The sequence below is a fragment of the Serinus canaria genome, chromosome 4, assembly GCF_022539315.1.
Source record: "Serinus canaria isolate serCan28SL12 chromosome 4, serCan2020, whole genome shotgun sequence".
In the NCBI taxonomy this organism is placed as follows: Eukaryota; Metazoa; Chordata; class Aves; order Passeriformes; family Fringillidae; genus Serinus; species Serinus canaria.
Genome location: NC_066317.1, coordinates 23122972 through 23139780, shown reverse-complemented (window position 1 = coordinate 23139780; position 16809 = coordinate 23122972). Strand labels below are relative to the sequence as shown.

Below are 16809 nucleotides of genomic sequence, written 5' to 3'. Positions count from 1 at the left end.
AATTCTTATGTACCTTTCCCAGAGTCACCTGAAAATAAAAATGACTGCATTCGGTGCTACACTATGTCACCACCACTGCTACAATTAACTTTGCAAAAAGGTAGCTTTAAAAAATTTTTTTTCATGTTACCCCTCACTCAATAAGCCTTTTCCTACTACAAAGCTCCCAGCACATCTGCAGCGCTCTATTCACTATGAATAACATCAATGTTCTGGTGTCACATCAGGAAAGTTCAAGACAATCGTCCATCAGCTGTAGAAACCACAGTGAAACTGGAGGCAGGACTGCTGCAAGACAAGGACTTTCCAGCCCCTGAAAGCTCAGCACAGAGTTGCAGTGGTAACCAGATTGCAATCTGCCCTGTTACTCAGCTAAGTATGATCTTTGCAGTCTCTCCCTCACAGGGGAAAAACAAAAGGGCTCCTAAAACGTAATACCTTATGTAGGTCATAAGGCAAGAAGGAACTATTTTTGTCACCCAGTCTGATGTCCTGTGCTGCAAAGGGGACAGAATGTCTCTGAACATCTTCTACCTTGATTCCTTACAGACAGACTTTCCTACTTGATTTTGAGTAATTTGGGGTAACTTGGTGCCCAGGAAAATAGTCTGAGTGGTTAAATATCCTTATGTACCCCAAATTAAGTCTGAAATAACTTCCCAGTGTCCCTGAATCATGCCACAATTTCAGAATAATTTTAAATTAATTCTGGCACTAAGGTATACAAGTAACTACCAGCTTTTGCCCAAGAATTTAAGAAACACTGTCAAAGGCCTGAAAAGGTCAAAGGTATGTTACAATGCTGAACAGGGATCATGGTTTTGACACAAAAACAGACTCAGCATGAGTGGGAGGTAACATGTGGATGCTGTATGGCTCAAAATCAGAGCTGTTATCCAAAAAATAGCTGCTGAACTTCAAATTAAAGGTGAGGGGTAAAAAGAAAAGAAGGAGTTCCTAGGCAGAGTATAGCTGTAATACTTGATTACATCCTGTACCTGAAGCAGCACTCAATTGATCTGATAAAGTTAAAAGGCTTCAGGCTTACATTTATCTGCTCTTTCTGTTTGAGAGATTTGTCTGAAAGATTAAAAGGACCCTGTGAACTCGAAATTGAGTCAATTTCAAAACAAGAGTAGAAAGTTTTTTCAGTTATTTCATGTCCTCCTGCAATCCAGATCCCAGCCAATTTTTATAGGTTCCAAAACTTTACAAAAAATTTATAAGAACATTTTCATACTTCAAAGATGTTTTTCCCAGTTACTTTTACAGGCAAGAAAAGGAACCAATTGGTCAACAACAGGGGCAAATGATGGAAAAGACCACGTTAAACCTACAACAACAGCATTACAAAAGCACCTATTTCTCCTTCCAATCCCTTTGTTAAAGAACTGCAGCCCCAGCCCTGCCTGTCCTTCAGAGAGTCAGTACTGCTGTCCTAGTCATGGCATGTACAAGAAGTGTTCCAAAGATGAGGCATCACTCACTCTTTTTAAACAGCCTGTTTTTACAGAGCAGTATCTCTTTTTTCAGTTGCTAATTAAAGACAAACTATTTCAGATGTGGTACGAATGGTGTAGGTAACTGAGTACTTACTTAATAGACTTAAGAAAAAGCCATGTGAAGTAATTTAAACCAATGGCAGCTGAAGATCTGATCCTCTGACTGTGAGGTCATTCTAATGGCAAAAATACAGAGCTTCTAAAGAGATTCAGTGCCTCCTATTCAGCTAAATCAGCCTTACCAGTAAAAAGCTCAAATCTCACTGAATGGGATTCAGTAGATTTTTAAGAAGGGTAAAGATTTGTACCAAAGAGTCTGCTTATTCTTGTCTCATGTTTTTTCCTTAATTCAGTTGTTAGGTGATTTTTTTGGACTTGTAATCAGCAATCTGTATCACTTTACATTTAATTCCTACTGGGGGCAGGGGGACATCAGCAAAGTAATTTTCCATAAATTCTCCTCCTGAACAAAGTAAATGTGCTGAAATCCCTGATTTCAAGAAGAACTCTTGTCTCCAAACTGAGATATGATTTGGGATAGCCCCAGGACAGGACTGGCTGGGCATTTCTGTTGGCGTGCCTGGGTTCAGGGCTGCCTAACTGGTGTGCAGCTTCAGTTCACAAGCCAAAGTGCTCTGTGCCCAAACTCTTGTGCAGAGAGATGGTGCTCTTTAGCTCAGGCACACCTCTGAACTCAGGGCTGGAGCTCATTTACATCCAGCTCACAAAGAGCACTGAACTACAGACTGCAGCCACCCATGTAGATTTGCCCCCGAGGAGATGAAAATTCAGGACATTTCCTTCACTCTGCTGTTTTCAGCAAGTTCTTGTCACACCTAAAAGTGGATCAAGCACTTCAGTGTAAAACATGGATCTGCCCACACTAACAGCAGTATGCAAGATCAGGGCACACATGATAAATGTGTAAGGCCAGTGGAAATTTTCACATTTTTTCAAATATATAAAACCCAAGCAAATTATAAATAAAAAATTAGATAGTTAAGTATGCTGGTGATAATATTAGACTTTGCTGGTTTATCCTTTTTTTTCTATACTACTGATTGCTTTTTCCTCTGGACAAAATAGTAGTGATGAATAAGCAGTTCATGAATAAGCTTTGGTTTCAACTGTTCTAGACAGTAAAATTTTACAGCACTGTGTTACTTACACTAAGTGGATGAGAATGAAATTTGAATGAAGAATGTTAGGATGCAATCATAAAACATAACTTCATTGTAACATTTTTATTATCTACAACTTCTCTGCTCTCCATTATAACATGAAAGTTATATAGAATCCTCTGAATATGCAAGATGTTTTCTACATATTAGGATTACTGTTAGCAAAGATGGGGCTAAGCAGAGGAACATAATTCCACAAATCATTAAGATAAATTAATCCCATCTTTGATATTATGGGATCTAGATTTTGATATTATGGGATCTACTGTTATTTAGACTCCATTAGTCAGGACTGTTCCATTAAACAAGAGGTTTTACTCCAATTCCACCTTGCTGGCCAGGGCAGATTTGTTTCAAGTGCAAAGACTGGCATTGCAGAACTGCAACATTAACTCCTGACCTACCATCTACTAATATACTATACAGGGAGAGGTTACACATGTAATTAAATACCAAAACACCTTGCTTAGAGACATAGCAAAGTCTTCAAATCTCCAGCCTTTATGTGAGAGATATGTCTTGATGTGTTCCAGCTTAGTTACAAGTTAGTGACAGTGTAGGGAGGGAAGAAAAAAAAAAAAAAACGGGGGGGGGGGTGAAATTGAACAGTCCACATTATGCAAGAGGTCACAACCCATAAATGTGCTTTTGTTTTGGCCTCCAATCCATCATCCTATGAAAACACAGCAGGGAGACTGCAATGGTTTTTTGCCCACAGAGGATGTCTATTTTCAGGACATCCTATTGTAGTTACTAGTTAATTTTGAGAGAGTTGGCCAAACTCTCACAAAGCAGATCCCAATGTGAGCTGCACTGACCACACCATGGCCAAGGGTCTAAAGACCTGTCACAAAACCTCCTTTTTTGTACAGTACAGCCAAAGCTCATGCTACTGTCCTTTCACTGCACTGTGATCAAATAATGTAGGTTTTATAGTGAAAACACTGTCACAAGAGTAAAAAGAACCCCCCCCCCAAAAAAAATTTTAAAAAACAAACCAAACGGAAAAAACCCCAACACAACAAAAAATATTGCAATTTTCCATTGTGCTCTGCTCAGTTAAGACAAACTGAGCACATTCTGACAAAACACAGAAAAGACTTACAGGAAAAGGTGTGAAACACTTCTGTCTTTCCTGGCACCACTTGAATCAAGAACAGGCACTAACAAGCAATGGCCTTGAGGAATTTACTTGTGTTCCCTTGCCAGCCTCTCCCAGCAGGTGTTGCCATGTGGGGATTTGTACTAGGGAAAAAAACCCAGATGCACACACACTGGGATGGGAAGGGATGTGTGTGTGTAAGCTCTAGATGAAATTAAAAAGTGATGATCAATGAAATTAGAAGGTTTGATAGAAAGCCAAAGAACATTCTGCTTTCTAGTTTACTCAAGGAGAAATTCCATTTCCCGTATAACTCCTTGTAATGCTATTGTGTGACCTACCACACCTTCATAAAGTATCACTTGTATTATTATCATTGCAGATTGGATCAGAATCCAAAGATCTGGCTCAACTGAAGTAAATTATTTTATTTCTGAACATTCCAGTGAAATGTCATTCATTGGTTCATCATTACTGTCAAAATAGGAAAGAAAAAAGCAAGTACATAATTTGCCTGGGCTAGTAATTTTTCCTAAAAGTTTTGCAAGGCTATATGAAATCATCTTTCCCAGCTTCTTCTCAATTCACAAGACTATCAGCCTAGGCTACCTCAGCCAGTGCTGATTATTTTCCATCATGTTATGCTCATACTGGTTCATTAGGAGATGCAGATGTTCCAAACTCCGGCCTTTCCCAAGAACTGCAGACAAACCCCACACACACACTGAGGAGAACAACCAGGAGTGGCACACACCAAGGCAGAGGTTTATTGCTTACCACTCTTCCCTCCCCTTCTTTCCCCACAAAGGCACCAGAATTAGAATACATTAAGAAATAACACCAAGATTAGAATACATTAAGAAATGACACCAGAATTATAATACATTAACCCTGCTCCTCATGAGAATTTGGAGCGCACCGGTTCAAAGATGTAATGCACTAAGACCAAGGCTTGCATTTAAGTTAAAAAGAATACTGGAAAGACACAGTGTAGCTTTTCCACACTTCAACAGAAAAAAAAAATTGCTGCAAGAAACATAGGCAAATACAATACTCCAGTCCCAGAATGATTAATCACTTTTCTAATCTTCATACTGTGCCTCTATAGAACATTTCTTTGATTAACATATTTTAATTTTTTTTTTCTGGAGGGGAAAAAAAACCCCACAAAAAAGTTCAGAGAACACCTGAACATAACACTGTTCCTATTAAAATGAGAAGTTCTACATTTACTTTAAAGGAATTAAGTTCCTAAGAATGGAGTACCCTAGAGATATTGAATAAGGGATAACATGAACAGAAAAAAAAGGGAAAACTTAGTATGCAGCATCCTAGAGTGAAGTGGAATAACTAAGCAGACTCATGCTTTGCAATGGAAATGGAGCAACTGAGCAGCCCAAGCCTTGCTTAAACTGCACCTTAAGGAACAGCTCCATTAGTCTGCACAATGGTAGTGAGGTAGTAGGTGCAGACAAGTTACTGCTCAGCTGCTGGCAGATAAAAACAGTGCCAAAACAAACCCACACATCTTAGGACAACTTTATTTTCAAACTCAAATTTGAAGGTTGGGATTGAAATGTAGTCTATCTTGAGCAACTTCACACAAACTTATGTTGCTATGCAATAAGGCCCTGCACACCTACATATGATGACACTTGCATTGACTTCACAGAATTCATGCTTTATGTCCTTACTTTGACCTGAGGGTATGACTTTTTGTTCTTTTCACTAGAAGCACCAGGAAGTCCACCGTGCGAAGGCCCTTCACAAACGTATCGGAAACGAAATCCCCTCTGTGGAATGAAGGAAAAGAAACTTGAAAGCTGTACAGAAACAGAGACAAAAGAAAAATAGCACACACAAAGATGAACACACCCACCCACAAACAAGGCTCACCCAAATGGAAAAGTCACCATTGTTCATCCATGAAATGCTGAGTGTGCTGGTTAACAAAGCATCACTGAACTGCAGCCCTAGAGAACCTCTTCTGTTTTCACTTTAACACACAGCAGCAACCTCATCTTTTCCTTTCAGTTAAGTGAAGATATTTTGAAACAGAGAACTATTTATGCTCTTAAAATAGGATAAAAAATTCACATGTAAAGAATGCAAGAGCAGATACTCTCTCCCAAGAGTGCTGCTAAGTAGACAAAATTGAAACAAATAATAAGGAAGTCCAAAGTACCATAAAGGAAAGTACAGGGATGAAACAGAAACACTTCCTCCTTCTGGGAAAAACATATGAAAGCTGTATCTCTGAGTGAAATTGAAAAACAGCACGAAAACTTCAGGGGAGTCTGGCTGTTTTTCATCTCAGCTACAGATGTCTATAAATAGACATCTGAATATACTTTAGAGAACTGCAGGATATTGAAAACCAGTCCAGAACACAGCTCTCCATCAACTCCATTGCTGAATATAACCTTTATTTTACATGACAATCGATAAAGCATGAAAGATGTAACTCTTAAGTGAAGGTGTCTGGTAACTAACTCTACTTAACAATATATTTCATGTGGTCCTCAATTTTGCTTTCAGATCAACTCTCCAGTCCTACAAGTTCTGGCAAAATCTCCAACTTATACAGGGGTCCCAGTGTCCAAATAGCACCAGTTAATGTTGTAGCCTTTTCCAAGAACCATTCAGCTTCTTTCTAGTAGTAGACCACTCTGAACTCTAAGTCTGTATTAGCTGAAAGTGAACAACATGTCTTAAAATTACTCCATAAGCAAAAGCTTCAGTATCTATCTCACTAAAGCCTTTTCAGGCTAAGAACTTGTTTACCAAGCAAATGTAAACTTTTACGACTTTTATTCAGACCTAACCAATTGCCTTCCTAAGGTGAACTGAGTGACCCAGAGTTCTGTGTGTTGATCAAGTTGATCAAAAGGCAAATCACCCTCTGCAGCCAGGACACATCACTCTGCTGATGGATCACCCTCACCACCCTGCTATAAGCCCCTGCCCAGCTTGCCACACGGGTACCCCACGAGAGGAGCCCCTTGCTGAGGAGTCACACATGGAAGCAATGGTTTCTCCTTATGGACTGTGCACTGCAGGCCCCACCATGCAAAGGCATGGCCTGATTTGGGATGAACTTAGAACAATGAGGAAGATGCAGCATATTCTTCCAAGAGTTCACAGCACACTGCTGTTTCACTTAGTGCTGTGATGAAGAGCCCTATTTCTGGAGGGATGCTCCAGCACAAAAATGTCTTTGGTGTGTGATTGAAACCAGTGTTCTCCACTGCCTCCTGCCAGGAAGGCTGGATTGCAGTACGCTTCTGCAGAAGACCAAGAGGAGGATGGGAAAGCTTTTAGCCACTGTCTTCCCTTGTTTACTGAACAGCTCTATAAGGGAGGATTTCATGCAATTCACTGGGACAGGCAGGAAAGGCACCTCCATACTTTAACAGCTTCAGGAGGAATCCTGGTAATTGCTGGTGCCACCAGCCAAAGGGGAACAATATCCAGGCACACTTCAGGGCAATCTTTACCCAGCAATTATTTGTACATCAGTTACATGAAAACTAACCAGAGCATTGAAATGATTGCTGTCAGAGGAGCATAGGTCAGTGTTTGCTATCTAACAGAAAAAAAAGTTTCATTTGAGTACTTATCTTCATTTTTCCTTGATTATTCAAAACAAACAACCATAACAAAAAGAATCTCAAAGGACAACTGCATTTCTTTACAACAACAAAACACAAGTCAAAAGTTCCTGTAACTTGGGAATTAAGTGTTTTTATTTTTAACTTCTTGTGTTTCAAAAACTATGAAACAAATCCTAAAAATCTTCTGTGTTTGATCTACTAGTTTATGTTTCCAAATACTGGAGTACTCTAACAGCCACTTCCAAGATGAAGAGTCAATACTTAGCAAGGCATATTTTTAAAACCCTTAGGGTTGGTTTTTTGTATTATGACACTTCCAGAGAGAGATAAACAAAACAGAACATGGAATTGCTTTAACTACAAAATTAAGAGTTAAAACTCCTTGTGTTCAAGTGCCACATTTGTTCTGAGAGCTCAGACCTTTCTGTGCTCTTTTTTATTTAAGTCATAAGTTTATTCAAAGCTGAATGTAGTAATATAGCTATCTAAGACACTTTCAAAATGTAGTCTTCTTCTTACCTGTTTGGGCTGTTCTATGATTTGAAGATATGGTCCATCTGCTAACATAAAAGAAAGAAAGAAAAGTATTAACAGAAATTGTATTTCCATTGCTATAATGAAAATATAGGTTGTAGGGGTAAGATTCTGTCCTTGAATGTCTTGAGATAAAATTTTTGAAAGCATTTAAGTCTTTTCAGAACTTAAATTTCAATAAATTATATAATCACATGGCAGTCTGTCACTCCCAACTAAAGATCAGTGGAATAAGAAGAGAAAGATTAAGTCAAAAAAGTTAATTTTACTCAGAGAGCCTAAATGGACGCAGCCCTAACTGATCACCCAGTTAAAACCTGAACTGGTGAATAAGAACAGGATCCTTCCCTTATCACTGACAGCAGCCTGGCTTCTTCAGCTAAGGTTAACTTTTGTATTTCAACCCCTTGGGCTCTAGAGACTACACTCACCAGCTTTTGGCCCTAGGGCTTCCTACAGAATAGGTGATTTTGCAAGTCAAGAGACAGCCAATGGGAAGCTCTGAGGCACGGGAATACAGGAGGAATTCGAGCTGTCTCAACATGTCCCAAACAGTCAGAACTGCTCCAAAAAAAATCCTGGAATTGAGAAGACTAAACAATTTACATTCTTTTAATAATTTCAGACACACTTTTAAATATAGTGTTCTGCTGGGCCTCTAAAAACACTGAATACATTCAATTTGACGACAAATACAGACTCTATTCTGAGATCCATCTTGAGCATGGTGCTGATACATAGGATTATGTTCTACTAAGGTACTATTTGTGTCTTTTGAAGAAGGCTTTATTAAACAACTTTCAGTCTCCTACAGTGGCTAACTTCATGCTATAAACCACATGCAAAATTCACCAGTTTATTTAGCTTTTGAGTAGGCCCTAAATCCAATGAGAATTCAGTGCCACCAGAGTTAAGCATTCATCACCTGGTCAAAGCTTAGCTCCAACTCTGATCACTTTAGATTATCTACATCAAGAAGGAAAGTTCCTGGGCAGATGGCTGTGAAATAGCTCTTGAAATGCAAGCCATTGATGAGTCTCAAAACATCAGTTCCAAGAGCTATGATTACTTCCCCCTCTCTTGCTAAACAGTCAAGATGATTTGTATTTCAATGCCAGAAGATCTGTTGTTTTCAAAGTAGACCCCAAATGACAGCTTCACTGGAAATACTTACATAATATTTTTCCAGCCATATTCCTGTTGGAATTCTGTATTATCAGTTCTACTCTGTTAAAAGTATTAATGCTAAGGAGTCAAGCACAGATCTTTACCGAACAAGCTTCTCTCAACATGGAAGTTTGAATAAATATACAATAGATGAAATTAGTATTCTGCTACAGCAGTTAGCTGACTCAGCAACTGACCTAACTTCATGTCAAAGTCATATGGCAAATATTATCAGTCACTGCAATTTCACATTTAAAGATAAAATTATTTCCCAAATCCATCAACTGTACTTTTCTTTGAAAAAGTAAACAGTGCTTCCTGAAGTCAAGAAAAACAATTGCCTAAAGACCATATACACATAATCCTGCATTACAAAGCAGGAAAAACAGTTTGGATTTCAGGAACTTTAAAAGATGCAGAGAAATATTTAACTTTTGTTTCAATTTTTGTCTGTAACAGACAGGGTCAAGATGAGCTGAGTTAGGTTTAAGCAATGTATCAGCACTTAAATTTAAGACCTTTTTTCATAGACCTCTAACCCTCCTCATGCTTTAGGCACCGGAAAAGTTATATTTTAACAATCCAGAAGCCATGTATTTTCTGGGCACTGGCAGAAATAATGCACCTAAAATACAACAGTGTGTAGTTCAGCTTTCAACCGAGCCTCCAGGGCATGATCAGCCAAGTAATTGTTCTTTGGCTCTTCTCCTCTTAGGAATTCATTTTCAAGACATACATGTGGGGTTAGCACAAAATACTATTGTTTTCTTTCAAACGTTAGCCAGAAGAGAAGTGTCCTTATCTAATGGCTAAATGGCTGCAGAAGTCCCCCAGGACACATCACACCCAAGTTACAGCTTTTCCTCAGAATAAGGAAATTCGAACTCCCAAGAAAGGCATATATACTATCTTGGCACTTTGGAAAACTAAAGTAAAATGCTTCCTACCACTGAAATGGTCTTCCTTGAGAAAACTCAGGAAAATTGAAAACTTAGGACTGTGGTTATCCTGACCTCTTGGAAAAAAAAGGTTTCAAAAAGCATACAAATATGCAGATTAAAAAAATCATGTTTTATATACCAGCACTAGAAAAGTGCAAAAAAGATGCAGTGTAAATATACAAAGCCAAATTAGATGTCTGTTATCATTAAGCCACATTATACAAATAACATAGCAATGTACTTAAAACAGCTTTTTGAGGTCTTATTTTTACCTTTGGGTTCCATGACTAAAGATTTTCCATTTTTTTTCTTTTTAACAGTAATTCTCTGGTATAGCATCTGAACCAGACACAAATAACAGTACAGAGAAGGCATTCTAATGCAAAGCACTTAATAATATCTGAAATGCTACTTAAAAATAAACCAGCAATGTTCAAGAAAACACCCAGGCATAAATGGCATATTGTTTTGATTATAAAAATGATTTTATTAGTGAAAGATCTCATATAGCTGTTTACACTGAACTCTGAATACTTCCCAGAGGCACATTACACAGCCTAACATTGGCTATGTGTGGTTCCTTCTTTTTCTCATCCTTTCCCACAGGGAAAAGAAAACACATTTAATGTTTTGCACACAGCAGTTTTTAATACTTTGTTTCTATCAGCAGGCCTGTTTTTGTCTCAGCAGACAAAGAGCAGGAACCTGAAGAGGAACACCTTGTAAGAGGAACTAAAAATGATGAGATTTGTGATGATCCTTTGCTCCAGCCTGGAAGGTGTTTGCTTTAAGTTCTTGTATAAGGAGCATCCCCCTTTTAAATGCTAAACAGCCACGAGAAGGAACACCACCTAATGCATGGCTTATGTTCTACTTGTGCCCTACAGAGAGGCTGAAGGACAAGGTCAGGGAGCTGCCTCTGACACAGGCCCTGCTCTCACCTGACAAGAGCCAGGTTTGGACAGGAGTGCCCCTGGTGCTTTACCTGGCCAAGAACTGCAGCTGCAACAGGCATTCCTCCAGCCTGGAGGGGCTTTGCCACATCCTGGCCATGCTTCAGGGCTTCTTTCTCTGTCTTCTCGCCTCAGTTGCCACAGACCGACTGGCATCCTACTCCACTCTGAGTCACAGTCCCACTTCCCCACGTCTTCTTCAACTGCCAAGTTTCTTCATTTTCCTTCCTGCCTGAGTCAGAGGCCCTCCTGCCCCTTGGCACTCCCACCACTTGCATTCTTTCTTCCTCTTGACAGGCCTCGCCCTACACACACACATTTCCAAAGGAGCACCCATCCGAGGCTCCCCCTTGGTTCCTTCTTCCCACCATAGCAAAGTCAAGGAAAAAAGAGGTCTCTGAGGTGTGGGATATCCATGCAAGCCTGGAAACTCTGCTGGACTAGTGGGGTCCTGTATCTAATAGCTTTCTGAGTACCTAAAACCATTCAATTTAACTTGTGGACAGCAGCAACCTGTGGACAAGCATCCTCCCTCCCATCCTCTGTGCTGATGGGCCTCCAGAACAGGCATCTCACCCTTGTAATTGCTGTTTTTCTCTGTGGACATGGATGGAAACACTCACAGCCTGCAGGTTTTCATTGTTAAATCCCACATCAACTCTCTTGTGTCCATCCTGGCAGTGGTACCTTGCTGCTAAAAGCTCAGACTGGAGACCTAGTGCCTTATCCTTCCTGAAGGCCTCTTGTAGCATTTGCATGTCCTACCCCTCAGGGATTCTCCTGCACAGGAATACTCTCTTGAATCCCAGCTCTTCAGTGTTCAAATCATGATGCTTAAAGCAAATGGCACACGAGACTTTGTTTAACTTCTTCCCTTGGTTCACTCTTCCAAACACGAGCATAGGAGATCTAGAAAGAGCACCAGAAACTGTATGGAAGTCCAAACTCCTGAGGATTAGGGCCACTTCTGTGGAACAGGGAAAACAATCACTCATCTCATTTTTGGTGGTGGTCTGGTCTCCTTGAACCTCTAACATTATCTCTCTCTAAAAATATATGAAAAAGAAATTTTAAGTGCCTTCTTTTTCCCTGTATAACCCTGTATAATTTCCCTCATTTTTCACGGAGAGTTGGACAGAGGAGGTTAAAAAAACAACAGAAAATTAATTTTAGCAGCCTCCAGGCAATACAGTTCAGCTTCTGATGGCTCTGCTTTCACTTCAGAGTTTTAAAACCACACCACCTTAATGCCAAGAGCTGGTTAGACCAGAGCCTCTCGAACCCAAAACAACTACACAGATCCCAAATCCACCTCTAACTGGGGCACGTTACATGGCTGTAGATGGCCTTGGATCATCATGAGGGAGTGCAGAACATCCAAAATTACAAACCCCTTAGGTCAGAGCTCTGCCCATTTCCTCTCCAATGCCCATTTCCTCTCCTTCCTATCCAAAGGCATCACTTTGTTTCTCCATTACACAGTGGATGTCCCACTTATGTGTCCCCCCTTTTACTCTACCTAAATACATGCTGTGGTTAATGCTCCCTCCATCCCCAATGCCACTGAGGATCAGTACCTAACCTACCTAAGCAAAGGCAGGATACCTCCCAGCAAGCCAAAGAGGCTGATTTCATGAGGTACTGCCTTTTCTGCTGGTAAAACTTGAACCGCATAACTAGTACAACTTTAGAGCCAAAGTAACAAAAAAACCTAATTTTTATTTAAAACAGACATTCGAGAGAGACAAAGAAGCAAAGACACTTGAGCACTGACAATGATGTTGAGAAAATCAGTGCCCCACCATCTCAAAGGTTTTCTACTATTACTGTAAATGTTAACATGGCAGCAGAGCATCTATCACCAGAAAGTCCCCAAATTCCCCAGCTGCTTGTTGATTCAGCCCCGCTGGCAGGACACGGCAATCCACAGTTACACATTAAACCTGTCTCCCGTGTAATAGGTCTGCCACTGTGCCTTTATGGATACACAGACAGAAAGATATAGGCACCACAGCCAGATCATGAGGAACAATTAATGTCTTTGCTTCTTCCTGCCTTAATCATCCATCTGTCCTTGAGAAAAATCCTTTTATTTCATTCTCTCCATATCTCAGCTGGAAGTACTTCTGGAAAACCCCAAATGACTTTTTTAACTGACTTTGCTGAGTAGAAAGAAATCATTATCCCTGCTTGAAAACCACTAAAGTAGAATGAAAAAATTATTATATTATCTTTTAACTGAAGAGCCAGTCCATATTAACAATGCAAATATTTTCAAGTAGGGGAGGAAATAAGCATTATTGGGATACTGTTCAAGAAACAAACAAACCAACTGGCATCGTCAGACGCAGCTGAAATGATCAGCCTTTTCTGAATGTTTTTAATAACTTTTTGTTTCTGATAACGTGAAATCCACGATCTGTTACTGAATTCCATTTTGTGCACAAGGAACTTGCCACCTATACTGCAGCAGTAGACAAGAGCAGTGGCACTTATTAAAAAAAAAGGCTTTTTTGAAGCAATTTTTCAAATTAAGGAGAGAGCCAGACTTAGCCCAGTAAGAATTTTCTGCGGCTGCAGAACTCAGTGAATCCTTGACTCCCTGACATTTTTTTGAAAACGGCTGCTTTTTACTTTGATGATAGTTATCTGAAAATTAGCTTTATATATCTGAATTAATTTGTTTGGAATGAGTCTGCCATAAAGGATACAGAGTAAGCTCAAAAGGTACAGGTAAAAGAGCTCATTGCAGGGAAATTTCAAAACCTTATTTGTTCAACAGAAGCTAGGAGAAAAAATCCCTTGGTCTATAATGCACAAGCCCTTTAATACAACACAGATGAATCTTACTGAATAATTTTATCTGCCTTAATAAAAATACACTGTAAACAAATGATTGCAACATTCATTTGCTGGATGTTTTTCCATATTTGTCAAGAGCTTTGCTCATGAGAACATTTTATCTTGAAACAAAATTATCTGTACCATGTGTTTCTTGATCCTTTCTTGCTACTACTCCTTTAAGAAAACAAGGAAACACTAAAACAGTAAGCCTGCTTTAATTTTTATTCTATAAGCAGCATTTATTGTTACTTTAGGATGGAATTTTACCTATGAAGGAAAATGTTAAATGTTTATTTCATTTTACCCTTAACACCTTCATTGCTGTGAAGTGTATCAAACCCTGAGATCAGAAGTGGTTTGCACTTTCTACCAAAGAAAGTAATTTGCAATCCATAAGACACCAGCTACACCCTAATACAACAGAGTCAAACAGATAACAAGAGAAAGCTCTCATGGTAAAAGACTTGAACAGCTATGCTGGAGCTATATTTTGAGAAAAGAATCCTAAGTTTAAATTAAATTTCATTTCCTTCTTCCTTTTGTATCAGTTGTTCTAATAGACTAAGCAGGAGAAAAGAGTTTTCCAAACTCATGCAAGAAGTAATATTTATGACGAACTTTAATAAGCAAAACCAGACAAAGGTTGATCAAGCAGCTGATACTGACTGAGCTATAAAAAACTTGCAATTGTTCTTACAGTTCTGGAAGCACAATGTAAGAGCCGCTTATCAGACCTCTGCAGAATACTATTTGCTTATTTTCAGTGGTTTTTTGCAAAATTTGTCTGAGCTTTCAAACTAGTGTTATTGTTCAGGAAATTGTCAGGTGCTTCTAATACCACACTGCCACTTCACAGGAAACAGAGAAGTCACTGAGAAGGAAAAACACATTTGAATGGTACAGGAAGCTAAAATTCTCTGCATTTTATTACTGAAAAACAAGCACCTTAAGAACCATTACAGCAAATGCAACAGCATTCAAAAGGAAAAGAAGCACAGGTTGCAGTCTGCAAACTGGCAAGAACAACATGCAACTTGCTGAATGTTCAAATTCAGAAAAAAGCCTCAACAAAGCAATTTATAAAATTGGGTCACTCAAAACTCTTTGGTCACTCTCCTGGTTTCACCTGGGAAACTGCTGAAACTTTCAGTTTCTGTACAAGCCACAAGAAAATCCGATTTGTCTCACTGCTGAAAGTTTCATGAGGGGAAGAAAAACGCAAAAAGATGTAATAAAAACACTAGTTGACAACTTGCAATCTATTATTATGACACACACAAGTTGGTAAACAAAAAAGGCTCTGAAAAGAGCTCCTCAAAAGAAAACAGGAAGAATCAGCAGGACAATGGCACCATCAAATAGTAAGGGTTCCTACCTGTTCGTAGTGGCAAGTCTGCAGTGATGTAATTGGTACTGTTAAATAAAGCATTCATTCCCATGAACTGATCCACTGTAAACATCTATATTGAAAGAAAATACTCTTCATTATTACATACATACACAGTTGCATAAAACATCTATCAGCAAAGCACTTCAAAGTTCTCTGCAAATATTGAGACTGCAAACACCTCGTTGAATTACACAAACATTTTATAGCTATTTTATTTTAGCTGGCAACAGCACTGCAAGCAGAGCTGACAGCACCAACCCAAGTTTCACCACCATCATGAGACCACACCAACCTCAGCACAGTTTCTAAACACCCATTCTGCTTACTTGCACTAACAACTATAAATCCTAAAGAGCTTATACAGTAAATTCTGCAAATCTAACCCTAGATGTCTTGCCCAAGGCCTTGCTAAGAACCTGTGAGTTTTCATTTCCACTTCTCTGATTAAACCCTTCCAGACTACATTCCTTATGTAAATATATTTACAAGCTCAAATGCAAGAAAACAGTACATCCAGGGTAAAGTTGTGTGGGTTTTTTATTTTAAACACTGATATGTCTTAACTTACTGTAATTGTTGTCAGGTGTAAATCTATCTTTTTCCAAATTGGAGCAAGCATAAAGGAGAAAATAGTTGCTCTTTGAAAATTAAGGTCAGGAGAAATGACCTGTTCTTCACTGTTTTTCACCCACAAACCATTCTCACAGTTCAAGTAATTTATGGAATAATCTAAGAAGATCAGGAAGAGCTCCTGAAGAGCTAGGCCTATGGATCTGTGTGAGTGAAGGAACATCTCAGTCATCACTGTCAATGCCAACATCACAAAAATTTACACAAAAAGGCCTTTTAGGACATAAGGAGTTTTATTTTCAAAAATACTCCAATGTCTACCACAGAAGAAATTCCAGAGCAAGTGTCACAGGCATGCAAGGTATAAAATTAAGGGTTTTTTTTCAACTGCTTAATTCAGCAGGCCTAGATTTCCTTCCCATTTCAGCCATTTAACCAGTAAAAGGCATTTTATAGATCACATAAAAACCAGCTTAGGGAAAAAAGCCCTGATTTCTGCCAATGCAGAATGATTTCCTATGTCCATATTAAGTCTAGGAAATGACAAGACAATATGAGAGAAGGCCTAAACAGACAACTAGGGGAGGATACAGGGATACTGAAGACACAGAAATTCACTTACTTGGGGATCAGATACCCCCATAATATAGGAATCTTCTGCTGCCATTTTAAGTCCTGAAACACAAAAACATAGTTAGAACTCCCTTTTTTTTTTTCCCCCCCAATGCAGAGCAATAAAGAAGCCTGGAAAGCATTCAGAGTTAAAAGCCCAATCTCTGACACTTTTTATTTTACTGATAACATTAATGATTTCTAAAATACTTCTAAAAATCTTCATTATTTGGATGGGGCAATGTAAGGACAAGATAGGCTACAGCTAGGATTTTCCATTGCCTATTGCCAAGAAATTTAAAATTACAGTCAAAGTCCAGAAGTCAAATTTCTTAAAATCGGGAACTGTTTCTGTGTTTGCTCTGACTATTCTGCCATTAGACTTTAGGCAACATCATT

The 16809-nt window shown here is 39.0% G+C and overlaps 1 protein-coding gene across 2 annotated transcripts in view; it reads right to left on the bottom strand.

Annotated features, from left to right (window-relative positions):
* The window catches only part of NFKB1 (nuclear factor kappa B subunit 1), a 58004-nt gene that overhangs the window by 29912 nt on the left and 11283 nt on the right, over positions 1-16809 (bottom strand). The window contains exons 2-5 of one of the 2 annotated variants that reach the window (XM_050973521.1): positions 16421-16473; positions 15214-15298; positions 7919-7959; positions 5480-5578 (exon numbers count right to left, since the gene is read on the bottom strand). In XM_050973521.1, the coding sequence (XP_050829478.1) occupies positions 5480-5578; positions 7919-7959; positions 15214-15298; positions 16421-16465 (270 nt within the window). In that variant the 5' untranslated portion in view covers positions 16466-16473. The remainder of the gene's footprint in view (positions 1-5479; positions 5579-7918; positions 7960-15213; positions 15299-16420; positions 16474-16809) is intronic. The other variant, XM_050973520.1, reaches the window with a different exon arrangement.